Source organism: Ostrinia nubilalis, chromosome 21 (genome assembly GCF_963855985.1).
Source record: "Ostrinia nubilalis chromosome 21, ilOstNubi1.1, whole genome shotgun sequence".
Classification (NCBI taxonomy): Eukaryota; Metazoa; Arthropoda; class Insecta; order Lepidoptera; family Crambidae; genus Ostrinia; species Ostrinia nubilalis.
In genome coordinates, this window is record NC_087108.1 from 10,208,176 (window position 1) to 10,227,459 (window position 19,284).

The window sequence follows — 19,284 nt, forward strand, 5'->3', positions numbered from 1 at the left end:
TTAATCATACAACTGAGATTAAATTGGAAACTGGTTTTTATTGTTCATGTAAATATATCTTACTAGCTTTCCGCCCGCGGCTTCGCCCGCGTGGAATTTTGTCTGTCACAGAAAAACTTTATCGCGCGCGTCCCTGTTTCAAAAACCGGGATAAAAACTATCCTATGTTCTTTCCCGGGACTCAAACTATCTCTATGCCAAATTTCATCAAAATCGGTTGCGAGGTTTAAGCGGGAAAGCGTAACAGACAGACAGACAGACAGACAGACAGACAGACAGACAGACAGACAGACAGACAGACAGACAGACAGAGTTACTTTCGCATTTATAATATTAGTTGGGATGGATTTAGAACTTATTTTAATAAATACCATATAATCATACCTATAACTTGGAGATGAGGGATAAAAAACAATAGAAGTTATATCTATAAACATCCTCCTAAACTTATACTTAATTAGGCAGATATAAAGTCAGTACAATGAGATATTTAATGTTACAGAAAGGGTTTATTTTTAACAAAATTACTGTAAGGCTCTATTAGTTTTTAAAGTATGATAAACATTTAAATGAGAGACTATAATAATATCTCTGTGAATAATAATAAATAATCTTTGTATTAAAAGGATGATAACCAAAAGTTAGATTCCTTCTGCCTAAACACAATAATATGGAGACAGGATATAAGAAAACAGTTTTATACAGTCTGAACCATAGACTATGCTTTTAAAATGAAAACCTAGAGAAACATTACATTATTAAACATTCAGCTTTTATTACAAAAACTAGACTGATGGACAGTGATACCCACTGTTGTAAATTTTAACCGTCTTTCACTTGTCTATGGCTTCTCCATTGCACAAAAACGATACCCAGTGGTTCACTAACTTAATAATCAACTTATTCTATTAAAAAAAGTCTTTTCACCAGATCACCGACGGTGGTGGCCACCGCTCTTCTTCGAGCCCTATAACTGAGGCTTAACGTCTTTATTTAGGATTAGCGCTGGGTTCTGCATGTCTAGCTGGCTTTGAGCGATGTCACTCAGGGCTCCTTGGATCTTTTCGAGCAATATCTCACCTTGGCGGACCACCTGGAAGTATTTCAAGATATAAAACATGCTAGCGAGGGGAAACTCTTAGTTATTTAAAAAGTTTTAGAATCAGTACTTATGTAAATGAAGAACTGCTAATAAAACGTTTTCATAGTCTGTTGTAAATGCAGTCTAATGATTTGTAATAGATTAAATTCTTTTAAACAACATTTTTAATAGAAATAAATTCATCATCAGACAACACCCTTGAAATCCCTTTTTGTCTTAGTTGAATACAAAAAAATGCTGCAAACTATATAATAAGGGATAAACAACTGCAAGTATGGTGATATTTTTATGGTACAAAACCTCTATCTGAGTCACTGAACTAATAGGTAGGTACCTACTTTGTTGTAACAATAACAACATATAGCAGGGTTTCCCAATTTTTTTTTTGCCAAGGAACCCTAATTGATTATACTTTTTCTAGCGGAACCCCCGTACTACTCCGCCCGTACGCCCTGCCCCTCCCTTGTGCGTAAACAAGTCGGTGCGAGCGAACAACGTCGGTCACGAAACGTGGGATAATATTTTTTACGGAACCTTTCCACGGAACCCCAGGGTTCCACGGACCACCTTTCGGGAACCGCTGACATATAGAACACTTACTTCTTCCAATTGCTCAGCAGCTTCCTTGTTCTCCGCCTCCAAACGCCTCAAGCTTTGCACCTGCAGCTCTGCCGAGCTCTCCTCACTCGGCAGCGACTCGATCAGCGTGTCAATATCCTTCGCACACCGCGAAATGAGCGTCGCAAACAACACTGCATAGTCCTCCTGATTCTGCTGTTGTTGAGGCGTTTGCGAACCACTCCGGTCAAATCCAGGGAACTTGCTAGGCGTGGAGAACTGCTGCAATATGCCTATGCTGTTGCAGAAGTGCTCAGCTTGCTGCAGAAAAGAAATAAAGTCAAAACCAGGGAACAATTAGTAGGTACAAAGTTTCCAAGTTTTGTAAGTCGTTTACCTGGTTAATGGTGTCTTGCAGTTGTGTAAGACGATCTGCCATGATGAAGGCTTATTGTAATGAATGAAGTGAAAGGATTTAATACGATTTTTAGAAGAAATTAGCAAAATTTTAACACCCACAGCCCACAGCTGACACAGCAAAGCAAACAATTTTGACAAATCTTTGACAGTTGACAGAGGCAATGCAGATTTTTTTTATACAAAACACGCAAGGGAAACCTCACAAAACACCTATAAGTTCTCCTTCCGTCTCTCCCACAGATATGGATTAGAGGTCTCTCCACTGAGCACTATGCAAAATCGTATTCAGACATTAAACTACTTTTTATGTCCTTATAGCTTGGTCTGAGCCTTGTGTACTATTTTAAAATAAAATAAGCGCGGTGTTTGGGCGCTTTATTTTACCTTTGCTTGCTAACGTTGCGCAGCACTTGGCGGCAAGTTTGAATGCGCCCACGGATAGGTCGTCGTCGGGTTTGACTCCAGAAGTCGAATCAATATTCAAAATACCATTAGCAGCAGAGTATGATTAAGAAACTATTTATTTCTTTAAGACTTTTATTCATTCATTCATTAAGCATAATCATTTCCATCTAAATGTATGACTAGAAGTAAAAATATCACAATTTATAACATTATATTTACATACCTATATTATAAATCAAATTCAAGCCTATGCTAAATAATAGTGTGCATAAATAACACTACACTCATTTTATTGTGTATTTTCTGTGATAATGATAAGTTACGTTGGCAAAAGCTACGCAGTACCTACTATACTATAATTTTAATAAATCATTACATAGTTTTAAAACATAATTTTATAAATAATGAGATATGTAACTATATCAGAGATGAAACGGATATCCGGTAACTATCCGGTAGGCCGGATATCCGGCCCTAATTTACTATCCGGCCGGATACCGGATATTAAAAAACTGCGACAATAATTTCCTATTAATAAAATGAAATACATTAATCTTTGCGGTAAACATCAATAAAATGACTTATAATAATGACGGCTTTTATTTAAAGTCCAAAAAGTTACAAAAAGCCATATTAAGGGCTTTAAAAAAACTAATTTCGTTTTCTGGGCTATTCACTCTAATGACGAATACATAAATAGTAAATATGTATCTGTTAAGACGAAATATTGCCAAATAAAATAGGCGATCTTTTGTTCACTGATGGTCTGATGTCATGATGAAACTAATTTAATTTTCACTATTCAATCACACTCACGATGGCAACCGAAATCGCCCGAATTGATGACCCTAGACAAGTGGCAAAATCTGTCATTCTTTTCGGACTGATTCGATTTTAGAAAAGTGTGACTAGTCTACTAATTAATAGACCCTACTGATCGCGTTCGAAGCACCTGTGCGGCGCTAAACTCGTCACGACATGCAACGAGACAATGGGCCAACTATCCGGCCGCCGGATATCCGGTTATCCGGCCTAGCAGTTGGCCGGATATCCGGTATCCGGCCAAACAACTATCCGTTTCATCTCTAAACTATATATATATAAATTGACCAGCAATAATAATAACATTTTTGTGACATGATATGTAATGGTACTAGTTTACACTGAAACACTGATCATTAAAACTTAACAATAAGCCAATGTATATTACTTGTAAAATTGTATAATATTTAGTTGATAAAATACTCCATTATTTGATAAAACGGTATGAATCATGATTCATACACGATTCTTTGTGTCAATAAAAATAATTTATACTTTTTGTCAAATGATACAAAGTTTACCTACAATTGTATTATTTAAAATGACTACAACACTTAAAACAGCTTACATGGTGATAGTGAGTGACTAATATAATAAAAATATTAATAACAATTAACAATAAAAACACTAAGGGTGGGTTGTACCACCTATCTTTAACGGTAACTATGACGATAACCGGTGCTTTTTGTATGGAATTGGACAGATTTTTGACGTTGTCAAAGTTAAAGTAAGATGGGGCAACCCAGCCTAAGGACTAGCAAGATTAACAAAGAGGAACATAAGGCATGCAATGGACAAGTCAGATAGAATAACTAGATCACTTGTCCAAAGGGCAAAGAACTAGAGGCAAGACACAACACAAGTTCGAGTGGACTTATTTAGCAGTCTTCAGGGTGAAAAGTTACACTTAAGTACACTAATAGTAGTTATTGTATCTTCTCGTAATTATTTTTATCTAAATTTATTTCAAGCATAAACATTTTGATTGCAATGGATGCTACAGGGTGGCAGGTCTGGGAAATCTTGTTTCTAATCCTTAAATCAGATATTTGAGTTATGACTGTTCCCTTATATTTAAAAATATTTAAAACACCCATTATTTCTTATAGTATTATTATGTATAGCATAAAAGCTTCAATCTTTTAAGTCCTGCCATTTGATACCATTAATATTAAATGTGATAGGTACTGATAACAATATACATATGAGATTCAGCTGAGTGACTAATATTTGATCCTTAAATTATTGTGCTAAAGCCCCTAACTTACTCCTTAATTGGGAATCAGCTGGCAAAGCTAGAGCCCACTTTCGAAGCCCCACAAGAAGAACAGAGCTTAGTACCAAAATCGCCCCACAAACAGAAAATTTGCTAGGAATCTCATTGAAAAACATAACTTGCCATAGAAATGCAAATACAATGTCTGCCGAACGGGCAATGGCCACAGGACCTGCCTGCTCCATTTGCAATGACATAGTCAACAATATCTGCCCCAAATAGCTGAACAGTGCTAAGCAAACGACTAGAAATCTTTCAGTGCCACAATTAGGCATACACAGTACACCAAAAACAAAAGAATAAAACAAAGTCTGTACTATAGCAATAGCACCAAAATTGGTCATGATTACAGAGAAATGCAATCCTTTGAGTACCCGTAACAAAACGTAGGCATTCGCCCCAAATATAGTAGACACAAATGCTGCAATAGCTCCTCTTAGGGTATTGTAGTTTTGAATGTGCTCCACGGTGGAGTCACTTCCAAATAGAAATGGCGGATGAGTGATCAAAATAACCCCAATTAACGTCAAAATGATAGAAATCGTGTTCCACATACCACAAGGCTCTTTCAAAAACACCCGTGCGAATAGAGCAACAAAAACAGGCACCGAAAAAACAATAACAGATGCATCAGCCAATGGCATGTTGCGAAATGCGTAAAAACTTAACATTAAGCCCACTGTGCCAACAACCGACCGCAGCGCGAGTAACAATCGCTTTCCAGGAGGAAACACAGGCTGTTCAGTGTAAATTACTATTGGTATTGTGGGTAACAGCACACCTATGAACCGGAACATGGCCAGCTGCATGGGGTCAATGTTAACGAGACTTTTTACGATGACCGAGCACAGTGAGAAAAACAAAGACGATAGCGTCGCCAGTATCAGGCCTAAGTACGGGCATCTTTTGATGAGCGGCCTTTTGTTCTCCAATAAGTTTGGTATCGTCTCGTCACCGCTGCCAGCTGATAGATCGACGAGATGCTGAAGCTCCAAGTGTTCCGGCATTGCCTTAACTTTCACCTGTAACATAAAACGGTGTAGGTAAATAGTTACATCTATCTTTCGTCCCTAGAGCACTCGAGTTGCACTGTATTTCACGAACCTGAGTCTCTATTCAAATGCAATCCTAGAAATATACAATAAAGCCAGATGCATTAGTCCATAACTGTAATAAATTTATCTTAAGTTTAGTCAAATCCTCTTGGGGTTTCTCAATTTTATTATTTTTAATCCCCGAAATACATGATAAAATACAGATTGATTGACAGGAGGACACTAGGACAGATATACGATGACATTGAAAGGACAAAGAGTCAAAGAAGGACATTGACGTATAACACGTTTTGTTTTACGCACTATACATTTTTCGATTTTGTATCTTTTGGACTTCAAGGGGTGAAAAACATTTTTTTATAATGTTGGCAGCCACAATTTTGTCTATGATGCTTATTTGACATTGACAGGTACATCCGTTTCCGGGCGCGATCAATACGATGCATTTCCGGTCCAGTTTATTTGTTTGCGGCGCATCGTCTCGGCGCATTTTGGCTGGCGCAACGCAATTAATTACCTGAATGTCTCCAACTTCCTCATTGGCCCTAGAGCAATTCCAAGTATACCATCAATAAAAGCCTAATTAGAGTCATCAAACCTCTCAGTCATTCAATTAGAGCCATTAGAACTTCATAACTATGAGTTGTTTTCTATGTGTAAGCTGAGGACACGTGTCTCCAGCTGACACATCTGTATCTTCGTAAATATTTATGCTACGATAATGTATTATACCTCAAAAATTACAGTCGAATCCAAATAGTAGGCTTTCCACTTTTCAAGACTTTAGCTCAAATACTGTTAAAACCACGATCAAAAAACTATGTGCGAGCTGGAGTACCGTGTCTCCAGCTTACACATCTGTATCTTCGTAAATATTTAAGCTACATCAATGTTTTATATCTCATAAATTAAAGTCGAATAAAAAAACCCGACTTCAATTCTTTCAAAGCTTTATTTCGAACCGTTTTCGAACTACGAACCGATACGTATGTGTAAGCTGGTGACACGTAACACACGGTGGATTATTAAAACCGTATAAGTTAGAGTTGCGTTTTAAAGATCAAATAATTCGTTATAATTAAAGTACACACGAGACATAATTTCAAATCTCTAGGCCTCTTAGTTTCAGAATTAAAAGCCAAAAACTATTTTCCCGCCAAATAATTCAAATAATATGGGTCGACTGCGACGTTGCCGTTCCGTGCGTCCACTAGAGCAGTCGAATTTGAACCTAAAAACTAGTACTGTTTGAATCATTTTTATTTGTAGTTTAAATCATTTAATTTCGATTATAAGAATTTTAGACTAGGAGCCGGCTGATTTCTGTATTGAGTACCTAATAACCTATAAAATATTTTGATAATAAGTTTTTATTTTGATCACAATGTTTAATTTAATCGAGGCAAAAACATTGCATCTATACTAATATTATAAATGTGAAAGTAACTTAGTCTTGCTTTCACGCCTAAACCACTGAACCGATTTTGATGAAATTTGGCATAGAGATGGTTGAGTCCCGGGAAAAGACGTAGGATAGATTTTATCCCAGTTTTTGAAATATGATAAAGATTTTCATCATTATCATAATATCATCTGAAAATTATAAATAACTTGAAAAAATCGAGTATTCGGGTAGCCCTAGTGATACTCTACCTCTGGGCTTCGGCTTGACAGTACTTTTTGGGAAACCTTGTACAGGTGAACAATGGTGGCGCCCCCTATCAATGTGTTTGGTGGGACAGTTCAGTTTAGTGGGTCTTTTATAGCTGAGACGGTTCATTGTTCAATACAATCAATTCTTTCCTCTCTATTATTTTAGGTGCCTTATGTACGTATAGATTACGCACATTCTTTTTATATGAACGTAAGGGTGGGATTTAGGGGGTCACAAAACCGGTTTTACCGAAACCGAAAAAAAAACTGTATTCAGACATGGCAAAACTAGGTTATTCTTGGAAATATAATAGCTAGAATGAAATACTAAAATAACAATCAAAAACGTTTTTATTCAGCTTGATTATTATCACAGATCAATTAACATTTTTAATAATTAAGGTAGATACACTTTACTAGAAATCCGATGATCTACGTTCTTGTCGGGTATCACTAATGAAATAAAATTCCTACTTCATAAAACTAATTAATCAGGTAAATTATTTATCACAGATCGATCAACTTTTAATAACCTAGGTAGGGTAAGGTGGGGCACAATGTTACACGGGGTACAATGTTACAATGCATATTTCTCCGTCCCTTTCTATTAGTTGTATGATGTTGGTATAGGTACACGTTTGTCAAGCTCATAAGAGCTGCTGAACTGAGCCGCTGAACATCATACAACTAATAGAAAGGGACGGAGAAATATGCATTGTAACATTGTACCCCGTGTAACATTGTGCCCCACCTTACCCTATACTTTACTGTGTAGTAGAATACTGGTGATCCACGGTCGGGTCGGGGAGGTTTCCGGCTTTTTTTTTTTTTTTTTTAAGGGACGCGCGCTGGTAGCTGGAGGAGCTTTTCCAGCTTCACCGGGCAGAGTGGCGAGTACAGAAGGTACTCTAGCCGTTTGGCGATCGTCGGTGCGCGTGCCGACGAGGCCGAGTGTGGGCTTCGCGAAGCGAAAGCGAAGACGTTCGCGATCGGGCCGTAGATTCCGGCTACTGGGACCGCAATTAACTGGGACAGTGGTCCCAGTCGCTGGATCGATAAAAATTAAATATTTTTCTTCCAGCGACTAGGTTCACTCATAGATAACTTAAAAAAATATATTATTCAAGCCAAAATCGGTATCGTACTAAAAGGACAATGACCAAAAGTGGTCCAAATGTCCACCACTAATGAGACCTATATTGGCTTATGGTCCATTAAATAGAGATTAACTTTCAGTATGGGACGAAAAATAAATAAACTGTCAGTAAAAAGTTATGACTGTATGAAAAATTGTAGTAGTTTACGCGCTAATCTCAGGAACTACTGGTCCGATTTGAAAAATTCTTTTTGTTATGGATAGCCCATTTATCAAGGATGGTTTTAGGTTATATAACATCACCCTACAACCAATAGGGGCGGAGCAGCGACCACCCGACCATAATTCCAATATTGTTGTCTTTCTTCTGAGTTTTTTTTTCTTTTAGCGAGAATCTAACACGGCACACTAAGCGGCATGACATAATATGCATAGATTAATCCGAAATGTGCGATGGATAGAATGATATCAAGAACATTAATTTTCAGATGAAAAGGTAAAAACATGACTTTTCATTCAGTCATAACTTTTTACTGACAGCATATTTTTGATTGCGGTTTGGTTATAATGAATCAGTATTTAGTAGACTATTTTACTACATAGGTGGTGGTTGACATTTGGACCACACTCCATACATTTTTGGTCATTGTCCTTTATGAATGGTCCCAGAAAAGTATTTAATTTTTACCGATCTGGCGATTGGGACCGCGGTCCTAGTTGATTGCGGTTAGGGTTGCCAGGTCCAAAATCACAAAAGCCTGACTTTGTGCTTCATTTGGCCGGACATTTTACCCTAAAAGCCGGACATGTGACGGGGGGGGGGGGGGGTGCAATTAGTTTCAGCTCATGAGTGAGGTACTATCATCATATCGGTTGCTAACCAACATCCTGATGCGTGCGCTTCATATGATTATGTGGCTCCACTTTTGCCTGACGCGGCAACCAAATAAAAAGCCTAACAAAAGCCGGACAGGCCGGACAAGGCAATATTTGGCCGGACAAGTCCCTAAAAAGCCAAACATGTCCGGCTAAAGCCGGACGCCTGGCAACCCTAATTGCGGTCCCAGTTGGCGGAAACCTCGGGTCGGGTATCACTCATCCATCAGAGATTCGTAAATCTAATTAATCTATTTAATTACCACAGATAAATCATATTTTACTAACTAAATCACCTAAAAGTAACCTTTTCATTAGTGTAACCTAAAAGTAAACCAAAGCAGTTCAAAAATCAGCTAAAAGGTTACAAAAGTAACCTTCTGGCAACACTGACTGTTTCTCAATATTGCAGTCAACTGTCATCTTTTTTTTTAATACAAGTTTTACGGCTATGGATATAGATCCTTACGGCCAATTCTGTGCAAATGCTGTGTTTCGTCTATTTTGTGATGTCTTAGTAGTGATTGTGATTTGTGATGTTAATGTTGTTAATTTTTTTTTTTTCAACAAAAGAAGAAGAATTCAATGAGGGCTTTCGCGATTGGAAAATCCGCCAGATGGCAATACGTAGACGCGAGGTCCAAATGCTGCGTGATTGGTGGATTTTGACATATCTGTCAATGTCATGCAAAATCTGTTTGTAACCATAGAGCAAAATACAGGGTGGAAACGATAAGTGATCTCACTCGATTATTTCTAAACTATACAAGATATCAATAAACTAGTTATTGATCCTGAAAGTGCTTCATGAGCTCTATCAAACGGTATTAATAATAGGTTACAGAATAAACTGGATCTATCCGAAACTTCAATGTTTCCAGCTTCCATACATTTGGTAAAGTCACATTATTTTAAAAACTACATAATATGATATCGTAAAACTGATTACTGATTCTAAAAGTGCTTCACAAGCTCTATCCAATGGTATCAATAATAGGTTACAGAATAAACTGGATCTAACCAAAAAATCAATGTTTCCTTCTTCCATACATTTAGTACTACCACAGTCATGACACTCATCTCTTGACAATATTATAGCAAGTAAAGCCTAAAACCAATGTTTTTCATTAATAATTTAAAATAAGAATACAATTTACGAGTTTATTTTAAGTATTTATTATTAAATTAAAAAAATTACACTTCTAATATTGTGTGTCTGGCATACATTTAGTATGGAAGCTGGAAACATTGAATTTTCAGATAGATCCAGTTTATTCTGTAACTTAAAAATCAAAATCAAAAATCAAAAAAATATTTATTCAGTTTAGACCACAAGTGGCACTTATGAACGTCAATAGAATATTATTATTATTGGCTTATTATTGGTACCGTTTGAAAGAGCTCATTAAGCACTTTCAGGATCAGTAACCAGTTTTTTAATATCTTGTATAGTTAAGAAATAATCGAGTGAGATCACTTAACGTTTCCACCCTGTATAGTTGTTGCCCATTTTTGCCACTTGACGTGGCAGAATCGTGGGACTTCACGGTATTTAAATAAAAATTAAAGTGGTTGCGTTTAGAAACGCCACAAATATTTGAGTCTTTGGAAACAAGTTCGTTATTATACTTGTATATTAAAATATAATTTTGTTTTACCTAGCTTTTTCTTATTAATAAAATATAGGTTATTAAGTACTCAATACAGAAATCAGCCGGCTCCTAGTCTAAAATTCTTATAATCGAAATTAAATGATTTAAACTACAAATAAAAATGATTCAAACAGTACTAGTTTTTAGGTTCAAATTCGACTGCTCTAGTGGACGCACGGAACGGCAACGTCGCAGTCGACCCATATTATTTGAATTATTTGGCGGGAAAATAGTTTTTGGCTTTTAATTCTGAAACTAAGAGGCCTAGAGATTTGAAATTATGTCTCGTGTGTACTTTAATTATAACGAATTATTTGATCTTTAAAACGCAACTCTAACTTATACGGTTTTAATAATCCACCGTGTGTTACGTGTCACCAGCTTACACATACGTATCGGTTCGTAGTTCGAAAACGGTTCGAAATAAAGCTTTGAAAGAATTGAAGTCGGGTTTTTTTATTCGACTTTAATTTATGAGATATAAAACATTGATGTAGCTTAAATATTTACGAAGATACAGATGTGTAAGCTGGAGACACGGTACTCCAGCTCGCACATAGTTTTTTGATCGTGGTTTTAACAGTATTTGAGCTAAAGTCTTGAAAAGTGGAAAGCCTACTATTTGGATTCGACTGTAATTTTTGAGGTATAATACATTATCGTAGCATAAATATTTACGAAGATACAGATGTGTCAGCTGGAGACACGTGTCCTCAGCTTACACATAGAAAACAACTCATAGTTATGAAGTTCTAATGGCTCTAATTGAATGACTGAGAGGTTTGATGACTCTAATTAGGCTTTTATTGATGGTATACTTGGAATTGCTCTAGGGCCAATGAGGAAGTTGGAGACATTCAGGTAATTAATTTATTGATTTTACACTACTACTCGTCCATTTCATCTGCCTCGCCCTCTTGGATAAGATCAAAGTGTAGTTTTTGGTGGTTTACCATTGAGTGTTAATTCAATTTACAATTATTTTACTCCAGCCGGTGGGGTCAGGAGCAGACAGGTATAAAAAGTTTTATTTTAATTAAAATCATGAACAATGCTAGCCCGTCTAAAATTCCATCAGTAGCAGAGCACTTTCTTAACGAATTAGAAGCTCGAATTACACTGGCCCAATCCAAACAACGTAAGTGTCTTTCTAACTCACATGTAAAATTATATTTACAATAGTCTTCATTAAAAAATTCGTCCACAGTTACAGACGAAGACCTATTATCTATCTACTCTGTGTTCGGTCCAGTAGTACAAAGAGCTTTCGACATATTGGAAAAACAAGCCATCCTTGTAGAATACACCGCTTCCAAGTCTAGAAGTTTGATAGAAATAAAAGGAGAGAACGATCGGTGCTACAGGGTGTTCCCAAGAATAAACTACTGCCCTTGTCAAGCTTTTAAGCACCAAGTTTTAGAGAAAAAAACCGAAGTTTTATGCAAACATGTACTAGCAGCAAGAATCGCCCTGATTCTAGGTAGGACGGTCTGCCACGAAGTAACGGTAGATCAATACTTAATGCTAGTACGGTCTATGTTCGATTTGGAGCAAAATGGATGAGGGTATAGCTGATTATTACTTCACTGCGTCGATGGACTCTGGGAAGACACTATGCAGTTTGTTAAAAGCTATACAATTCCAAGAGGTGAGTTCAATAAAAAAACTCTAAATCTTAAAAAAATTTCTTATCATAAAATCTGTGTGTAATAAGTTACACTTATCATTGTAAAATTAAACAATACACTTTTAGACGGCAGTCTTCTGTGCTCTCCCGGAAGGCTTGAAGCTGACGGTAGAGGAAGGGAAGTGTGTGCAGGCGTCAGCTTATGTGCCATCCGATAACTTCACAGAATACCATGTCAGAGATGATGTGGATGTCATGTTTAAGGTAATTATTAAGATTTTTGCATTTAAGAGATAATCTCTGAGGCATTAAATTTTTTCAAGTTTTAAAATGTAAAAATTACAAAATTAAATTGAAACTGTCCATTTATCTCTCATTTTCTATAGTTGGGTAATAGATGGGTATTATTAATTGTAGGGATTCAGTATATTCACAATATGCTAGTGTTACAATTCACACAATCATCCAAGGCATTAGAAATTCAAGTTTCTTCTGGAATTAAACTACCCAGGGTTACCAACTTCTGCTTAAGAAATATTTCTCACCATTGCAGATTAGCATAGCAGTATTATCTGAGTGCCTAAACATATTTGGGTCGGGGGAAGAATCTAGCCTCAAGATGTACTATCGTGGCGAAGGGTCTCCATTATTATTAGTGTAAGTAGGCTCTTTTATTATGGGGTATTTCATGAGCTATTATGAAAACGGTGGTGGGTAAATTATGGTGCTTTTATTGCGATAAAAACTGCCATATTTATACAGGTCAAACCTCAAGCAAAAGCTAAATTGTTAATTACAGAACTGCTTCTCTAGTTTTAACCCGTGGAACCCTAAGCGGTCGCATGAGATCATGGTAATGGTTGATTTCTTTTCTGGGTTCACTTTTACTTGGAGCCCTATGTAGCTTTATTTGACTCATACAAACATAATTTCAGAGACAAAAAATCCTGGCCAAAACCTGAATTATCGGCCACCCTTTTCCAGACGGCGATACCGAAGCCTTCAAAATCAATACAGATTCAGTTTAAAATTAGCTGCAAGCTATTATTAATTCTACATATTGATTGCGTCGGTCTGCGCAATTCCCCCTTCCACATCCATTGCGCAGCGCGACCCAACCTACCGCCCTTTTGCTCATGCGTACTAACGCCTTGCTGGAAACCTTTGTGCCCATTTCTGTTGAATCATCTTTGAGTTTCACTGCGCGCTTCTGCTCATGCGTACTAGTTCAATACCGCCCTGCTAGAAACCTTTGTGCCCATTTTTGCTGAATCATCATTGAGTTTCGCTGAAGTGGTTGTCGATTTGCAACGACGTTGTTTCGTGATTAAAAAATACCCGTGAATTAAATAAATAATAATAAATAAATAATAAATCTTTGGACAATTTTACACAGCGCCAGCTAGCCCCAAAGTAAGCAACTTAATGCTTGTGTTATGGGTGCTAGCTTAACGGATTTACTACTTATATACTTTTTTTTTTTTTTTAAATACATAAATATTATACATAGTCACACCCAGACCCGTCACAGAAATTAAAATTCATCATTTCAATTTCTGCCCGGCCGGGAATCGAACCCGGGACCTCTCGGCATAGTAGTCCGTTCTGAACCACTACACCAAACGGCCGACAAATTTCGTCACACATTAGAAAATGAATAGGGCGTTGCATAATCGTCACATTTTCTTTCAATATAAAACATTTCCTCCAAATAACTTTCAATGGAATTGGAACTTAGAGGTGCGATGAATCAAATATAACCAGAGCACCTTTTTTGGACATAAATGAAATAAAACCATAATTTCCTCACCAGTCTGCAGCCGCAGTCAGTCCACAACGTGATGACGGACTGCGAAATCGCCACCCAAACGGCTGACTCGGTCCTAGAACTTCGGGATTCAGACTCTGCAGAAGCTGCGAAGCTGGTACTGAAGGCTGCAGCATTCTTGGGCCTGCTTGCTGATCTGGAGCGGGCCTGTGACGTCATAGAACTCAACCTGTCTCCGGAACACCCCAACGTTAGCATTGTTACTTATGGGATGCAGGTAAGAACCATTATACGTTAAAGGCAGTTTGAGAAATAGATTCATTTGTTAATATTTCTTTTATGTTACCTCACATATTATGTAACTAGATTTTATTTGGCAGTGTGGCTTTGTTTGAATAATAGGTTTTTATCGACTGAAGTAAGAGGAACGGAGAAGGGTCGATTTTGCCCCTTCCATTTCCTAGGAGTCCTAGTATTTGAACACATAGGGCTCCTGGGAAATGGATAGAGTAAGACGTGCCTCTGCAGCATTAGAGACGATGTTGGCGATTGAAGAAAGAAGATAGAGGTTGTGGTAAGATGTGTGAGAAGATTGAAGATTTTGTCCCATTTCATTTGTTTATAGAATGTGTTTGTTCAAAAAAATTGCTTTTTTGTAAACTGCCATTTGATGCTGTTCATAAATATGTACTTATGCCACGTTTTACCAAGGTGCTAGGTGGCGCTGTGAAAAATGACCATATACCTATTTTTTCACATAAATGTATTATTTCTGGCCCATTTATTGTTGTAAAAGCGCTTTTAAAAAGCCAATTTGTAAAAAATAAAAAAACTTATGACTTTTGTATCATTGTACTAATGTTGTAGTTTACTTCTTACTTACGGAGGTATGTTTAACAGGACAGGTCGTGCATCGACATGCCGAAGTCTTCCGACATGGTACAGAGCTTCAGCTGCGAGGCGCCGGTCACGCTGCGCTACCAGCTTCCCCATCTTCGGCTCATCATGAAGGCCCTGGCTATATCCACCAAGGTAATTCATAAATAAAGGTTTTGTTTCAGCCAAATGACTTCAAAGCAGTGGCGGATTTACAGTTTTGCCGCCCGTAGGCTAGGGTGGGGTTGGATCTTTATTTAACTTTTATCTTCTGAAATCGAGTAAGCGTCATCTGAAATCTGCCGCCCCTAGGCCGCGGCCTATTGACAAATCCAGGACTGCTTCAAAGACAAAGATTTATTATTTCCGAAATGACCGATCCTGCGCTGCCCGCATCCATGTACTTCCTGCGACTTTCACCAGACCGTCGGTCCAACTAGTGGAAAGCCACACTACTGCCTCGGGAGCTGGGCTCGCCCAATCTGGACGCGGTTTTACGTCTGCCCTATTTTATACTCAAACCATCTCAATTCCAAAATAATAATGGTCACTTAGGGCACTGTCATTGCGCACACAGTGAATTAACGTTAGGTATAGCAATTTAATTTACTGTTAATTTCGTTTATTTACAGGTGGTGTTACGGTGCAGCGCGAACGGACTTTTGCTTCTTCAACTTAAATTGGAAAAAGAAGATCAGAGACAGATGTTTTCAGAGTTCTACATTGTGCCCCTACTTGACGATTGACTTGATGATTACACAATAACAGTCCTTGTGTCTATAGACTTAAAGTAAAAAAACGTGTGTACAACTGATAGGTGCAGAAGTTTTGTCTTATTTTATAATAGACACATACTGTTCATACAATTTCCTAAAGGATGTTTGAAAAATATTTATACCGATGTATTGTTAAGATTAATATTGTGATAAGTAAAATGTTTTCTATTTTGTAAAAGCAACAAACTTTTTTTATTAAGGTCTTAAAGACTGATAAATAAAATAATTTCATACAAAATATATGTTTTATTCACTTTCCAAATGACATACAATATGCAAGGAATGTACCTGTTAATAAATAACATATTACCTAAAATAACCTTTAGACAAACATCAATGATATTCACTGTAAATATAGAAAAGTGACACGGATTACTTTTGAAAACTTCACGAAAACATGACTTGCTAAAAGTAAATGGGCATTTACAGAAGTTTAAATACACCAACGGTAGCCCATAGTCTGAGTCTATAATGAACGTAGCTAGTTTTTATAGCGTTAATTATTATTAAAACACCAATATAGAGTATGACGCAGAGTAGAAAAAACATTCACGCAGTCAAACCAATAAACACGTTTTTTACCTTTATCCTAAATCCGTCATTACATAGTTCAAACATTTATGTTATAAATTATTTAATTTTAAACTTTCCTTTCTAATACAGTGATTTTAACTTAATTTTTTCTATTAAACAACATACTAAAACGATTTTTGTGAGCTAAGTAGGTAGTTTTTTGTGAACTTTCCATTGATTTAACTTCATTTCGTAATTTTCTTCTTTTAATACACACAAAATACTTAAACTTTTCAATTCATCAATTCCAACAACATTTAAGTACAATTAATTTACTTTTACAATAATCGCTCATATTTAAATACGTTGTTAGTATAAAAATCCGGCTCGAAGGACCAAAAATGTCCTCGAATCGTTATATCTTTACAATTTTCTAACATTTGATTAAACGTGTCCATTTATTTCGATTTACATTTAATTTTCCATTTAACAGTCTGCCATCGCATCCATCCTTTTTTATCTACCTAGCCTAAATGTAAGATAAACCTTATTTACCAGTACATTGATACAGTATGCTACGTGATAGACATAGAACTAGCCCCTGTATGCTAAATTAAGATAGGTACAGTATGACTAGAGTTTTGAAGCTCCTTATTTTGAACAAAACTAAGTATTTTTCAGTCAGTTACAGAAAATAAGAGAAACAGAAAAAAAGTAATGTCAAAATGTTTTAAAAAATCGCTTTCGAGTTTGAGTTACAAGTTATACTTTTGATTTTAAACAAATACGCGTTTCGTCTTGGGAATGTTTAAAATAAGGAGCTTACATGCATCAGCTATATTTTTATATTGTCATTCATACATTATGATATTTTTGCTGCGTTGTATAAGTTCTACCCATTTGAATATTCGTAGCAAAATGTTATATTACACTTAATATTTATATTAATTAAATCATCCCTTTAGGGTTTTTAAATGAATGAAATAATTTGATGACACGAATTTTAATTGTTAAGCCTTGAATATACATCGCGTAGTCCATACAAGGCTATAAAAGTGCTGAGCAACTTTTAAAATTAAACAATCAATCAGTATACAGGGTGTTAGGTAAATGGGTATATGAGCCGACACTAGCCCATGTTAACATGGTCATATAAATGGTATGGTGAAGTCAGAAAATTGATATCTTCAATTTAATTATTTAAATTTTCATACAAATCGGATTTTATAAAATTTAATTTGTATGAAAATAAAAAAATGATGATATCAAATTTCTGACTTCACCATACCATTCATATGACCATGTTAACATGGGCTAGTGTCGGCTCATATACCCATTTACCTAACACTCTGTATAAGCAAATAAATAGGTAGACCGTATGTGCTACAACATTTACTATGTTCAAGGGTAAAGTCTGTCACACAAATTGACGAATATTATGATAACTGGAAAAGTATGTCAAGAATAAGTAAATAAGTTAAATAAATACGTTTACTTATGACTACCATCAATAAATTACGTATAACATAGACAAATTTGGCTAAGCCTTATAACTAAGCATTCTTTTACACATTCTTGATTTACTTATGTACTTTTTGCTAATCAATCACACACACTGTATTGCACAAACAAAAATTGCTAATTAAATAAATAATACAAACATCGAATTATACACATTAAATAGGGCTTGTCAGGTGACAAAAAATTGCACTACCCACTAATCAAGTAGGATAATAATTATACAGCTTCAACGGTGTATCTGCGTACTGCACCATTTATCATGGTTATAATTCAGTAAGTAACTTGGCATAGGGATTTGTTTTATATTTACAAATAATCAAGATAGTATAAAAATTATAATATTGTAGGTGGGTACAGCAGGAAAGTTCAAAATGAATAGAAAAGTATACACTTTGATCATACGAACGGATAATAAAGAACAGAAAATTATAGCCCAGTAACCCATTAAGTCGAAGAAATAAGATTTTGGATAGTTATGACATCCCATTCCGAGCGCAAATACCATAGGTACTTATAGTTCCAAAATACTGAACTGTACTATGCATGACATTGACAGTGGGGCGCCACCGTCAATACCGGATCGTTGGTTCCGATTTTTGCCATGTTGGAAACCATATAGTTGAACGATGGTAGCGCCCCCCTGTCATTGATTTTGGTGGGACAGTTCAGCGTGGGTCATCTATACACAGTTATGAGTTATGTATGGTGGTAACTGGTGTTGTGTCAAATGTCAACAAGCCGTACATAGAAGTCTGGAAAGGGGCGTGGCAGTTAGGCTGGGTTGCACCATCTTACTTTAACCACAAAATATAACAGAAGGTAAACTCATGTATGTACGTACTTCGCTTCGCGAGCCTGCGCTCGCCGTCGCGTTAGGGTTGTCTTGTCATGTGTTGCGTTTATTTCGTTATGATAGAAATATGTAACTCTTAATACTACGGAAGAAAGACAATAACAGATATCCACATTATCCACGTATAATTATGTAGTTATGTTTAGTACGTTATTATTATAGTAATAGTTTGCAAACAAATACACGAGAAGGAAGTAGTATCACGTAGTATGTAGTTGGGTGGTTGACACTATTATCCAATAATTCCTAAAACTTCTTTAAAACACTTCGATATTCCTAATAATTGAGTTGGGTTTCAATTTGTCAACGTTAAACGAACTATTGAAATACAAATAAATACCATTCTTACCTCCCGGAATCAACTGGTAGTTTAAAAACGAAAATTTAGTTTTTAATGTTGAGTGTAAGCAACCATCTACTTAACAAATGTTATAA

General features: G+C 36.3%; 3 protein-coding genes across 3 annotated transcripts; 1 reads left to right on the plus strand and 2 right to left on the minus strand.

The window, feature by feature from the left end:
* Nucleotides 1-348: 348 nt before the first annotated feature.
* Nucleotides 349-2,181, minus strand: LOC135082057 (mediator of RNA polymerase II transcription subunit 21). The gene is made up of 3 exons (XM_063976810.1): nucleotides 2,058-2,181; nucleotides 1,703-1,981; nucleotides 349-1,093 (listed from the first exon to the last, which is right to left on the minus strand). The coding sequence occupies exons 1-3, from the start codon at nucleotides 2,097-2,099 to the stop codon at nucleotides 968-970; spliced, it is 447 nt and encodes a 148-aa protein (XP_063832880.1). The 5' UTR covers nucleotides 2,100-2,181; the 3' UTR covers nucleotides 349-967.
* Nucleotides 2,182-2,599: 418 nt separating this feature from the next.
* On the minus strand, nucleotides 2,600-5,859 carry LOC135082058 (solute carrier family 35 member G1). Its single transcript, XM_063976811.1, has 2 exons — nucleotides 5,688-5,859; nucleotides 2,600-5,605 (listed from the first exon to the last, which is right to left on the minus strand). The coding sequence occupies exon 2, from the start codon at nucleotides 5,588-5,590 to the stop codon at nucleotides 4,550-4,552; it is 1,041 nt and encodes a 346-aa protein (XP_063832881.1). The 5' UTR covers nucleotides 5,591-5,605; nucleotides 5,688-5,859; the 3' UTR covers nucleotides 2,600-4,549.
* A 6,514-nt stretch (nucleotides 5,860-12,373) lies between these two features.
* LOC135082059 (cell cycle checkpoint protein RAD1) lies at nucleotides 12,374-16,166 on the plus strand. The gene is made up of 6 exons (XM_063976812.1): nucleotides 12,374-12,563; nucleotides 12,669-12,806; nucleotides 13,096-13,199; nucleotides 14,356-14,587; nucleotides 15,211-15,342; nucleotides 15,819-16,166. Exons 1-6 carry the CDS (start codon nucleotides 12,471-12,473, stop codon nucleotides 15,930-15,932), a joined length of 813 nt encoding a protein of 270 aa, XP_063832882.1. The 5' UTR covers nucleotides 12,374-12,470; the 3' UTR covers nucleotides 15,933-16,166.
* Nucleotides 16,167-19,284: the final 3,118 nt, after the last annotated feature.

Bases quoted from the DNA above. Each gene is read 5' to 3' on its own strand.
- LOC135082059 (XM_063976812.1), top strand. From the start codon at position 12,471: ATGGATGAGGGTATAGCTGATTATTACTTCACTGCGTCGATGGACTCT. The intron at 12,807-13,095 runs GTAATTATTAAG...TCACCATTGCAG, and splicing joins ATGTGGATGTCATGTTTAAG to ATTAGCATAGCAGTATTATC. The intron at 14,588-15,210 runs GTAAGAACCATT...TATGTTTAACAG, and splicing joins TTGTTACTTATGGGATGCAG to GACAGGTCGTGCATCGACAT.
- LOC135082057 (XM_063976810.1), bottom strand. From the start codon at position 2,099: ATGGCAGATCGTCTTACACAACTGCAAGACACCATTAACCAG. The intron at 1,982-2,057 runs GTAAACGACTTA...TCTTTTCTGCAG, and splicing joins TGCAAGACACCATTAACCAG to CAAGCTGAGCACTTCTGCAA. The intron at 1,094-1,702 runs GTAAGTGTTCTA...AAATACTTCCAG, and splicing joins CTGCTGAGCAATTGGAAGAA to GTGGTCCGCCAAGGTGAGAT.
- LOC135082058 (XM_063976811.1), bottom strand. From the start codon at position 5,590: ATGCCGGAACACTTGGAGCTTCAGCATCTCGTCGATCTATCAGCTGGC.